This window comes from Suricata suricatta, chromosome 14, assembly GCF_006229205.1.
Source record: "Suricata suricatta isolate VVHF042 chromosome 14, meerkat_22Aug2017_6uvM2_HiC, whole genome shotgun sequence".
In the NCBI taxonomy this organism is placed as follows: Eukaryota; Metazoa; Chordata; class Mammalia; order Carnivora; family Herpestidae; genus Suricata; species Suricata suricatta.
The window spans coordinates 40,074,443-40,087,511 of record NC_043713.1 but is presented as its reverse complement, the minus strand read 5'-3'; the positions used below and the strand labels follow the sequence as shown (position 1 = coordinate 40,087,511).

The window sequence follows — 13,069 nt, the reverse complement described above, 5'->3', positions numbered from 1 at the left end:
AGGAGTTAATATTTTGTCAAGAATCATAATGACCCGGGGCAGAATAACACTGATTACAAATAAGAAACAGTATTCCTCCTGCACATTTGTCCCCAGATTACCGTATGTTATTAGTAAACATCCTCCTTAGTCACGGTGCCCTGATGTTCAACTGACAAGCCGTATTTCTCCCTCCTTCTTGCTGGTAGAGATGAAATTGTGACTAAGGCTATGCAGACATTGTTGGAGAGAACTTCTGGAATGCTCCCTAAAAAATAGACTTCCTCTTTCCTCTTTTTTCTTTTCTTTTTTTCTTAGAAGGAGAGAGCATTCAAGTGGGGGGCAGAGGGACAGAGGGAGAGAGAGAGAGAGAGAGAGAGAGAGCATGAGAGAAAGAATCTCAAGCAGGCTCCAGGCTCAGCATGGAACTAGATGCAGGCCTTGATCCCATGACCCTGGGGTCATGACCTGAGCCAAAATCAAGGGTCAGGAATGCAACCGTATGAGCCACCCGGTGCCCCTCTTCCGCTTTTTCCCCGTGATAGGCACGGATGTGATGGCTGGAGCTGCGTTAGCCATCTTGTGATTGTGGAGCAATTTGTACAAAGGACAGCTGAGCAGGAAAAGTGAAGGTTCTCAGGACATTAAGCAGTGTCCATACAAATCCAAGACCTTGAACTTGTTTTACATTTAGTGAAAATAAACTCTTAAATTTCATTAAAAAATGTTTATTTTTGAGAGAGAGAGTGTGAGGGAGGGAAAGAGAGAGAGGAAAACAGAGGATCTGAAGGGGGCTCTGCACTGATCACAGAGAACGGATGCAGGGCTTGAACTCAGGAACCATAAGAACATGATCTGAGCCAAAGTCCCAACCTTAACTTACTGAGCCACCCAGGCAACCATAAGCCCCTCTACTTCTGTTACCAAGTGGTTTAAGGAAAAACCTAGCCAATTCACTGGAGTCATTTTTTAAAATACATTTTTATATAACCTCTAACATAAAAGAGCAAAATTCCAGCTGAGTCCATCAGCAGATAGAATCATCATTTGTCATACACCAAAACCATTAAAATTGTCTTCTTTGTCACATGCTGAAACCTCTGCAATTTCCTGTGTTTGTCAAACTCACCTTTACTCATTTTGAAGTCTATTTGAGTTGGCATAAGTTTAGATTATGATATAAATTCATTGGATTAATAGGAAAATGAATTTTAAATGGTTTTTCATGTTTATTTATTTTTGAGAGAGAGAGAGAGAGAGAGAGAGAGAGAGAGAGAGAGAGAGAGAGAGAGAGAACACAAATGGGGAAAAGACAGAGAGAAAGGGAGACACAGAATCTGAAGCAAGCTACAGGCTCTGAGCTATCAACAGAGCCCAAAACGGGGCTCAAACCAACCATGAGATCATGACCTGAGCTAAAGTCGGATGCTTAACTGACTAAGCCACAGAGGTGTCCCAGAAAATAAATTTTATATACTTTTATTTACCTGAAATGAACTGAAAAATAATATCATGCTTTAGGCTATTAGAAAGGTGCAAAATATTGAATCTTTCAGACTTATAAGGCAACCCATTAATTTGGTCACACAGTTCATAGGAACAGAGGATGAAGTGGTAGAAGTAGTTTGTCACACTTAGAAATGTGTTATCTTGGGGCTCCGTGAGTTAAGCTTCTGACTCTTGGTTGCTGCTCATCTCATGATGATTTATAAATATAATAAAAAATAAAAATGTATGTCTTAGGAAAGATGTTTTTATTTAAAATTTTAATGCATGAATTAAATATTAAATGCCATGTATATGTACAAAACAACAAAACAACAACAACAACAGAACCCTTGACAAGCAATGTGTAAAGGAGAATACAGTAATGAATAAAGCATCACCCCTGCATTGAAGAACATCATAGTTTGGCTGAAGTTCCAACATATAAAATCCTTCTTATAGTTGTAAAGATGGAAACAAACGAGATTCAATGACTAAGATCATATAACAGGTTAAGAGAAGAATCCAGGTCTCCTTCCTCCCAGATCCACAGATTCCTACAAAGTTAGGCTTCTCACTTTAGAGAGGCTGGAAAAGACCATTTTCTAGTGATCCAGAAAAGATACCCCTTTTGTTATTCTCACAGAATAATTAATACTTCTTTTTATCTTGAGACTATTTAGAAAACACTGAAATGTCTTCAAGACTAACCATTTTAAAATCTTAGCCAAAAGAAAATGAGTTCCCAAGTTGAATCATGACTTAAGTAAATCAATTATTTCCTTTTAATCTCTGTTCTCTCCCTATGTCAGACTAAGGTTCAGCTTCATTTAACAAGAAACCTAAAATATCATTGCTTAAACCCACAAAGGTTTATTCACTCAAGGAAACAAGTCTAGAGTAGGAAATCCACGGCAGGTTTGGAGGCTCCACAAAGTTATCAGAGACCAAAGCTCCTTCTATGTTTATGCTCCCCCATTCTCAACAAATGGCTAATGACTCCCATTATGATGCTCACAACAGGGTTGCTTGAGCACCACACATCACATCTGTGTTCCAGGCATCATGAAATACAATTGGGGGAAGCAGGGGTGCCTGGCTGGCTTAGTGGGTAGAGTATGTGACTCTTGATCCTGGGGTTGTGAGTTCAAGCTCCACATTGGATGTAGAGCTTACTTAAAACAAAACAAAACAAAAACAGTTGGGAAAAGCTCCTGTTAAGACACCTACTCAGAAATCTTATACACAGCATTTCACTTACTTCTCACTGGCCATCACTGGCCAGAATTTAGGGTATGTCACATTTGGTTCAAGGGAATTAGGAAGTAGGGGTGTCTTAGCTGGCCACATAGCCCCTCTGAATGAAATCAGAGCTCCATCTCTAATGAAGAACTAAGTTAGGAGATGGTGGGTAGACAGCCAGAGTTCTCTGCCACGACCCTCACAAAATACAAAGGGACATGGTTTTAGGTGGCAACTGTCTTCTTAATGTTTAATTTCAAATATATTTAATATAAAAACAGTAATACCAAATTAATATTTAATAAATAGTTACTATTTAACATATTTAATAATTACTTATATTCTTTATTTCTATTATATTATATATTTAATATTAAAATGTACTATATTCAATTATTAACATTAAAACAACTGGGGCCCACTTCGGCAGCACATATACTAAAAACGGGACACGAGGGTGGCTCAGTTGTTTAAGTGTCAACTTTTAGTTTCAGCGCAGGTCATGATCTCACAGTTTCATGGGGTTGAGCCCTGCATCGGACTCTGCACTGGCAGCGTGGAGCCTGTCTAGAATTCTTTTGCTTTCTTGCTGCCCCTTCCTGACTAGTGCTGTCTCTCTTTCTCAAAACAAATAAATAAACTGGGGCACGTGGGTGGCTCAGTCAGGTGTCTGACTTTAGCTCAGGTCATGATCTCACAGCTCATGGGTTCAAGCCCCACATCGGGCTCGGTGCTGACAGCTCAGAGCCTGGAGCCTGCTTCGGATTCTGTGTCTCCCTCCCTCTCTCTGCCCCTTCCCCACCTGTGCTCCGTCTCTCTCTCTCTCAAAAATAAACATTAAAAAATAATAAATAAATAGATAAGCTTAAAAAAAGAAAAACAACAACTCTGAAGGTTTGTCTTAATTCTCTTCTACCTAGTCTGAAACAAAAAGAAATAATCGTGACAGAATTTGGTGACTTAATATGACACAACTGGTTCTGACAGGTTCTCAGCCACACCTATAATACTCAAAGGCAGCTACACCCAGAAAAATGAAGCCTTAAAAACATACGTGGAGAGAAATTGGCTCAGTAAGAAAAGTATACATCAAGGCACATATTCTCCAAAATGAAATCAGGAAACCGTGAATGTATTTCTTAAACTACCAGGATTATTCAGGTTGGTTTTCAAACATAATTTAGTACTTTTATTGGACAGGTTTGATCAAAACTAATTAATATCAAAATGTGGTTTTTTCCTTAATTATGGGTTAGCAGAATTAACTTACTAAGTAAAGTGACAAAGAGCATGTCATGTACCTAAATTTGGTTACCTTGTGTGGGTCATTGTATACTCTCTAATGTATGGCACTCTTAGGTATAAAGTTCACGGTCAATGGTCCAGGTACGGAAGAACACGGAGTGGGTGGTTCTGCTTTGTGGGTGGTGAGAGGCAAGCAGTCTTAAACTTGGGCCACCAAGTCGGCTGGGACAATTTCCCTACCACACCGTAGCCAGCCGCAGGCCTGATGTCTGAGACTACTTGGGTCGCTCACTCTAATTGGCTAACTGGGTCATTTACTTGTTCATTTTGCAGATTCCTCTCAAGGGATCATCTACACACTCTATTCAAAGGTTCAGGTGTGTACCGATCTGGGCATCTTGTTGAAATGCAGATTATGATTTGATAGGTCTGGGGGTGGCGCCTGAACCCACTTTCCTCCAAGCTCTCAGGTGGAGTCCAAGTAGCAAAGAGCTAGTACTGGGGTGAATTTGGTAAAAATCAGCCACTCTAGGAGCGCCGTAAACTCAGTGTTTCGGATTTAATGGATCTGGGAGAGCAGACCCCAAAATTATCATTTCTAACGCGTTCTTTTGTGATGTTGATGCTCCTGGTCTAGGAATCACACATTAAAAAACCACGAATAATAGAATTTCAGTATGGCTCTCAAACAGCTGAGAAATACAGTGGACATAGACCGTAACAAATCTATCTTGTAAAATACTTACTATGGACAAAATGTCTTTGTGAATTTGGATTTCCAATTTTATAGAAATGGACTATACAAATGTCACCCACCCTTAAATCCTGAATTTTCCACATACATCAGGAGAGGCAAAGCCAACGCAAAGAAATTATTTCATTTCCTCTTTGGATTAGAGTTCCTTTTAGATTTTCTTGTACTATACTTGGCAGAAAATATAGTACATGAACTTTTGGTATGAATTCTAGGTCAAACCTCAGCTATCTCCAGGGAAGCTTTGAAGTGTCTTTTTAACATTAATAATTCCATGTTACAGCATTTAAAGGTCCCTACACAGAGGCAAATAAAAACACTCCAACGTTATAGGTATTAATTATTGCACACTGACAACTAAATTTTTAACATTTGGAAGTCCTCAGGGCCCCTGGGTGGTTCAGTCAGTTGGTTTAGCGTCTGACTCTTGATTTCGGCTCAGGTCATGATCTCACAGTTCATGAATTTGAGCCCCGCATCTAGATCTGGCTCTGTGCTGACAGTACAGAGCCTGCGTGAGATTCTCTCTCTCTTTCTCTCTCTCTCTCCCCCACTACCTCTCTGCCCCTCCTCAGCTCTGTCTCTTAAAACAACAAATAAACTTTAAAAATGTTGAAGTCTTATGTACTGTTGGGACAAATACAGAAAAAGGCTATACTTGTTTCTTTTTTTTCTCTACAATGTGGAAAAAACTTTTAACTCTGCAGATGGGTTTTACCAAAGGACATTTTATTCTTATCCATCAGAAAACTTACATTAGGGGCTCCTGGGTGGTTCAGTGGTTGACTGGATTTCAGCTCAGGTCATGATCCCAGGGTCGTGGTATCTAGACTCTGTTGAGTATAGAGCCTGCTTGGGATTCTACTCTCTCTCTAAAAATTAAACAACAAACAAACAAACAACGTACTTGCAATAGTGTTGGGGGAGTTCCTGGGCCATTCAGTAGGTTAAGCATCAGATTCTTACTCTCACAAAACCCTTCCCCCACCTCGCCATAGTCTTTTCTCTTTTTCTCTTTCTCTCTCTCTCTCTTAAGAAAAATAGTGGTGGAAAAGAAACAGCAGCCCAAACTGGCGTCATTTGCCCCTAGGATTGAAATCCACAACTTAATTGCAGTTTCAAACTCTCCCAGAAATGTGACCTTTAAAGAGTCAACCCTTATTTCCTCATCAGCTTTACTGAAGCCTGGCTTTTCTTTTGCTCATGACTCTCTCCTCCCCACCCACCCCCACCCTCACACTCAACTTCTGCCTGTAAACAAACGTCCAAGTTTGCACAACGCTTTGGAGCATCTATCTTTTGTACATCAGTGAGGCCGCTGACAGATTCATGAGGCCTTAAATAAAGCCATTTACATCCTCTAGCCTACTCAGTTAAAGCTCTGCTGTTTAACAGTGAAGATTTTAAAATAATTTGATTAATTTTTACAATTTGTGTAATTAATGTATTTCATGTATTTATTTTTATATGCTTCTTAAACAGTCTATTTGTAGGGGCGCCCCGGTGACTCGGTTACGCTTTCGACTTTGTCTCAGGTGAGTTTGAGCCCCCTGTAGGACTCTGTGCTGCTGCCGGGCTCAGAGCTTGTGAGTTCAAGCCCCCCCATAGGCTCTGTGCTGACAGCTCAGAGCCTGGAGTCTGCTTCCAATTCAGTGTCTCCTTTCTGCCCCTCCTCTGTTCACACTGTCTCTCTCTCTCTCAAAAATAAATAAACATTTAAAAAAACCAGTCTATTTGTATAGTTGAAAGTAGTCATTTTATTGTTAGTAGTAAAGATTTGAGATTAAGTGTGGTTATTTTTTTTTAATGCAATACTACCAAGGAGTTTTTAAAAATTATGCTCACTTAATTTTACTGAACCCTACAAAATACACAGGGTTCTATCCATTCTTAGTAATGTTTTCTCTTGCTATAGTTCTATTCTCTTTTCCCTGAGTAAACAGAAAGACAAATGCAGTGCCTGACAAATGGAATGTTCCCTCAGATTTACTAGAAAAGCAGATAAGAGACCGATACACAGAGTCTGTTTTGTTTCATTGCCCTGATCTACAGGACTTTTAAAGCTAAGACACCACCAAATGGAGTTGGCCTTTCTTTTCTTTGATAATAAAATTCCTCAACTCTAAAACATCTACTGTGAGCAATTTCCAAATAACACAACATATTTCATTTCCTAAAATTAAGCATAAGCACAGATATCAAGTTTTACAAAATATTTTTAATAAACTCAGGAGAATCAAAAGCTCAGTAAAGTTAAAGAGGCATTTAACAAAGCTTATTATTATAAATTATATGAATTTTCATCTATCTCGGTGTCCCCATGGAATTTTTTCACGTGAAATACTTTGAGATCTGAATCAAGATAAGAAACAATTAATTGTATATTTTCCCTAACTACAGATTTAATTACAGAAAAACAATTCATAACGATTTACTTATCAATTACTTGACAACTGATGATTAACTTATATGAAATAATCCATAAAATACAATGTTTTGTTAACAAATGAAATTGGTCAACAGTACAGCAGAGTTTCAAAAATGTTCCCCATCGTACAAATAACATTTAACTTTGAGTGTAAACTGAGAATGTGAATTTCCTCAGTAAAAAACAAGCTATCGTTACTCTGAAATAATTTGTAATCGTATTCGAAAATATTTAAAATAACCAAAACTACTTACACAAATTCATTTTCCGAACTTTCTAACAATTCTGCTAATATTTTTAGAGTGTCTTATTTTGCCCAACTTTGGCCTTTACTTGTAATTTATGTTCGGATATAAAGTTTCTCTTTCATAAATAAGTAAACATTTGAAATGAAAACATAAACTAACCCATATAAGTTAATGTTCAGCTAAAGATTTTTAATTTAATTGCTCAGAAAACTTTCTGCATCTGTATTCAAGAACATAACATGGCATGACATATTTCCAAATTTTTAATATTATATTTAAAAATTTCAAAACTGGTACCATTGTCAGAGTAATGTACACATCAGGGAACAGAAATTGCATTAACTCCCCAAATTATTTTACTCACAATTGCTATAAAAATCATACATTGTCAACATCTTACAAAATAAAATGTTCTTTATTAAAGCTACCTTTTAAATTTTGCTCTAATATCCAATCTCACATCAAGAAACACCTTTCATTAGAAGCTGTAATTGAGAATCAGAAGACTAATTACAAAATTTTACTTACAAAATTTTAAAAACTTAGCCACCCTTTTTTCAATAGTGAAATGGTTAATAGATTTTTAAAAAAGAAACATTTTTTTGTCTGAATGAGAAATTTCCGTGTGATATATATTATCACTGTTTGTAAATGTATAGAGTTTGGCACAAAAGACTATTAAAATATTATTTAAATAGATAGCTTCTTTCTAAATTAATGTAGCATATCCTATTAAGATGTTATACTTTCAAAATAATTTATTAACTCGTGTTCATTTATCCATTATTCAACAAATGTTTGGTAAGATTTCAATGTTTTAACATTTACATGCCAGAAATTCATTATTTCTGATTTTCAGTCTCCTTAAAGTAATTACCAATGTAGGCAGAGTATTAAATTCTATTGTAAGAGTCACCTTGGGAGTCACCTTGGGATGGCGACCGAGCGGCCATTTCTCTGGGGGCTGGAGGAGAAGACGTGCACAGACGACCCCTGCCCCTCACCAGCAGACCTGGGATGTCCTGCCCCATTTGGAAACAGCCAATCATGAAGCTCCAGTTTTCTCCCACCCCGATGAGGCAGGCAACCTATCCTATCCCGCCGTGACCCTAAAATGCCCTTACTTGGTAATCAGCCCTTCAAGACCAAACCTGAAACCCCTCACCCTTAAAAATCCCTGGCCCATCGCCTATGGGCGCGCGACTTCCCTGACTCAGCCCGGTACAGAGTCACAGAACCTCGCCCGGGGACTGCAGACCCCAAAAAAGACCTTCTTGGCTCCATAACCCGGCTTCCCTCTTTCCTCTCATCTCTGCCTCCATCTATTAAATCTTATATCTATTATGGATGCTCATTTGATTTTTGGCATACTTAAAGGTCTAAGCACCATGGATAAGGGCTGCAAGTCTAATGCCTTCCAGGCTGGTTTCACAAATGCTTGAAGATTGTGGGCCTCTGTCAAACTAGAGAGTGCGTGTTCTTGGCACAGTATTTATATCTTAAAAAGGTAACAGTACATCCTCCCATCTGATCCTTACAACATCTCTGTGGCTCAAATTGCCATGAGCTTCTTCTGGTCCTGTCCTTCCCCCAGTCTAGAAGCTGTAGGAATCTGACCATGCATCCATATGGGCAGAGATCCGAGGACCAAGTGCCACAGGCTCCTGAAAGCAAGCCGTGCGGGGAACACCTCCACAGGGTGAAAAGTGTAGTAAGAAATTAACACCTATTTACCAAACTGAAGACTGTAACCAAAGAACACTTAAAAATCCTTCAATACATAGCCTCTCAGGTAGAGGAATCAATTCTCTGGCAGCCAAGACAATATTTCTAAGAGCATTTCTAAGGGGAACCTCCCCAGGTTGTTGAAGAAAATATTTAATTTTCATTTCCTCTGCAATACCCAGCCCTCGCACCTTACACTTCCAAAGCATACAGAGTAACATAAATTTCTACATAGAAGAGGCAAGAAAGCACATAGCACAAGTCCTGCAAAGGGCAATATATACATGCGTATTAAAGAAAATTAACACATGAAACATCTATCTCTAGAGAACATGGAAGTTATAGCAGACGGGGAGAATTTAGGGGAGTTTCATATTTATAGAATCCTTATCTATACATGACTCGAAGTTTACCTCCAATAAACGAATATATTAGCAGATGCTGCTATCATTTTACATTCACTAAACTCCTGCATATACATTTGTAGTTGTTTCTGCATTAAAACGCACATTTATTTCTTGACACACGTATTTGCTAGCGTCCTAAATTTGGGTTCCAGATGATCAAGAAACTCAAGCCCTTCTTCCTCCTGCCGATCGCTGCAGCAGCCCACAGAGCCGGCCACAGACCCTTTTCCTTCGTAGTTATACGACCGAACGTAGTCTTCAGAGTGCTTATGCTCCTCGTCTTGTCCACACAGGTACACCTTCTGTATCAGACAAGAGCACATTTTATTATTTTTTTAAAAAACACCTAAACATATGAGCTTAAAAATAATGTCTTTGATTTACCTTTTACTGTTTAATTTTTAATCAGAGTGTGTCCTCTAACGGATTCCTACATATAAAAAATGCACATGATTGGTCTGTATTACATTCATTCTGAAAATATAGCAAATATACAAATGCTCCTAGTGAACACATTTATGAAACTTAAAGTTACACACATATCACAAAACTAACTTACAATTCCCCATTTAAACATAAGATTTGTAGAGTTGCAATGCATCTCTGTAGCTTCTTCACATATTTGGGAGACCAACATAGGTTATGATTCTTCTGTTTATCCATTATTATATAGGGATAATAATGTAATATCTTAGACTGGCTAAGATTAGTCAATATTGATTACTCTGAATATAAAACAAGGAACTAACACCCAAACTAAAAGCCTAACAGTCTACCTGATTGATGTTGGGAGCCAGTCCTTCATGACTACACAGAGGATTCAATACACTAAAAAATATTTATAATTTATGATCCCTCCACACAAATCTTTCAGTCGAAGTGTTTCTCCCACTACTTTTAAAGGAAGAAGCCATTGGTCTTTCTATAGTTGCTAACCATGTCTACATATGCCACTCCTCGATGGTTCTGTAGTTTTGTAAGCGTTACTTTAAAAATTAAACTTTAAAAGATCATTTTGTCTTTGTATTTGGGCCTGAAATCCATATCTATGGTAATTAAACACTAAAAGGTGATGTTTCAGGTGCATGAAAACTAAAACCTTGGGGGAATTCTGACTTCTACATCATGCTTAAACGTTTATGTAATATTAACCCGTGAACATCGGCACTCACTTCGCCAAGCCGAGGTTGGGTGAAGCTGTGCCAGTCAGTGTAGGTGTATCTGCCAGTGTCCGTCACTCCCTGTCCAGCTCCCTTGACAGATTCCAAGGTCTGATGTCCACCTCCTTTGCTGGAATCCAAAGTGTAGCCGCCTTTGACCATCTCAAAGCTTTGCTGTGTTTTGACTCCTTGACCACCAAGAGTGCCACCAGACATGCTTGTGTCACAGATGTTGGAGGTCTGTGTGGGCAGTCTAATATTTGCTTCCTAAAAATAAAGTTAGAGTTATAAAATGAATGAATGAAATTGAAACTAACACTTTGCGTTCATTTCTTTCCCACCAAAATTCATATATTGAAGGCCTAATCCTCACTGCCTTCGAATGTAATTCATTTGAAAACAGGTCATTATATATGTACTTAGTTAAACTAAGATGAGGCCAGGCTCAGCTAGGCTGGGTCCCTAATCCAAAGGCTAAATTTAAACAGAGACAGACACACATGAAGAGAATGTGAATTTAAATACAGGAACTACCAGTTGGTGGTTCTTTGCAGTTGTGCGAAACTAATACAATAGAATCATGAAGTTTTAATGAATTAACACATGCAGGTCACATGAAATTCTGCTTGGCATAGTAAGTGCTCAATAAACATTAGCTGTTATTATTGCTATTATTATGTAATAATCAACTGTTATCATTGGATCATCATATAATTCATGGGAAAGTGAAATCTAATTTACCGTCACTTCTTCTCCAGGTCCTTCAGTATTTGACACAATTAAATTTTGCTGGGCTACATCTGGAAAACATTTCTTTACTGTTCTCTTAGCGGTAACACAGAAACAAGTAAACAGAATACCTACAAAATAGAAAGTATTTAAGTAAAATAGTATTTTTTCATGTGGGTATATATTAAATCATTTAAAGCATATGATATGATTTTTTTAAGTTTCTTCACAGAACTTTAAAATTTTTGCTTCATAAATTGAGATCTCCTTAGGTCATAAAATTTAAAACAGAATATTAACAAATGTGTTAGTATATAGACCATCTCTATCTTATTGAGATTATGTTATTAGGCTAAATGAGAAAAAAATCAATAAAAATTAAGAAGGATGAAGTGAGCATAGTTTATTAACAATTCTCTTCCCAAGTTCAGAATTAACTTAAATGAGTCTCTTATTTCCTCCACAGTAGAACAGCAACTCCCCTGGATTGAAATTTAAGCTAGTATTATTGGTACTTAAAATTCATACAGAACCCACTTAAAGGGCGTTAGGCATAAACACAAAATGAAAGGCCAGTTTCATAAAATCAGTGTCCAGTTTTGAAAGTGTACATCAACTACTAATAGTGCTAAGGGGAACATCCAGTTTAACCTGAAACTTAAATCAATGAGTTAGGACACAGCAAAGACTATGGAGAAAGTCTCTAAATGCAAATAGTTTGTAGAGTCAAATAAACTGTTAAAAAAGAAAAGAAGGCATGAGAGAGGGTGACTGGGAGGAGAGGGGACAGAAGAAGTGCGGGCAAGGATTTCCATCACTTTTGCATCTCTAAAACAAAGAAGGCAAATTTGAAGAATGCAAAATCTTAACATTCTTTGCATGCATTACTTTTCCTCAGTGGTTTTACTATATGATCATTTTCCACACTCTAGGGTCTTCTTTTTTTTTTTTTTTTAAGAGTTCTAATTTTCTTTTCTAATTTTTTTAAGCTTGTTTTTTTTCTTTAATGTTTTTTGTTTCGTTTTGTTTTAGAGAGAGAGAGAGAATGAGAGCCGGGGAGGGGCAGAGAGAGATGAAGATACAGAATCTGGAGCTGGCTCCAGGCTCTGAGGTATCAGCACAGAACCCAATCAGGGCTTAAATTTAGGAACCATGAGATCATGACCTGAGCAAAAGATGCTTAACTGACTGAGTCATGCAGGTGCCCCTGTCTGCTTGTTTTTAAGTAATCTCTACACCCAACATGGGGCTGAATCTCACAACCCCGAGATCAAGGGTTGCATGCTCTTCTGACTGAGCCAGCTAGGTGCCTCTCATTGGATTCTTCTCAAGATGCATGTTAAATCAGGGTGCCTGGGTGGCTCAGTCACTTGAGTCTCCCACTTCTGATTTCCACTCAGGTCATGGTCTCAATGTTCATGGGATGGAGCCCTGTGTTGCGCTCTGTGTTGATAGTTTGAAGCTTACTTGGGATTCTTTCTCTGCCCCTCTCCCACTCATGCTGTCTCTCAAAATAAATAAAGAAACTTTAAAATGTATGTTAAATTACTTCATTAATAACAGTGAACATAAACATTGAAGTGAATTTTGGAAGTACTCTTCACTAATTCTTTTTGGGCATAAGCTTGGCTGGTTAAAAGGCTATGTTTCATATGGGATGGAATCTT

At 38.0% G+C, this 13,069-nt stretch overlaps 1 protein-coding gene across 1 annotated transcript in view; it reads right to left on the bottom strand.

Moving 5' to 3' along the window:
• Positions 1–8,384: 8,384 nt before the first annotated feature.
• DSC1 (desmocollin 1) overlaps positions 8,385–13,069 on the bottom strand; it is a 27,832-nt gene continuing 23,147 nt past the window's right edge. Inside the window, exons 14-16 of the mRNA XM_029921567.1 lie at positions 11,415–11,533; positions 10,686–10,940; positions 8,385–9,815 (exon numbers count right to left, since the gene is read on the bottom strand). Coding sequence (XP_029777427.1) covers positions 9,618–9,815; positions 10,686–10,940; positions 11,415–11,533 — 572 coding nt within the window. The 3' untranslated portion in view covers positions 8,385–9,617. The remainder of the gene's footprint in view (positions 9,816–10,685; positions 10,941–11,414; positions 11,534–13,069) is intronic.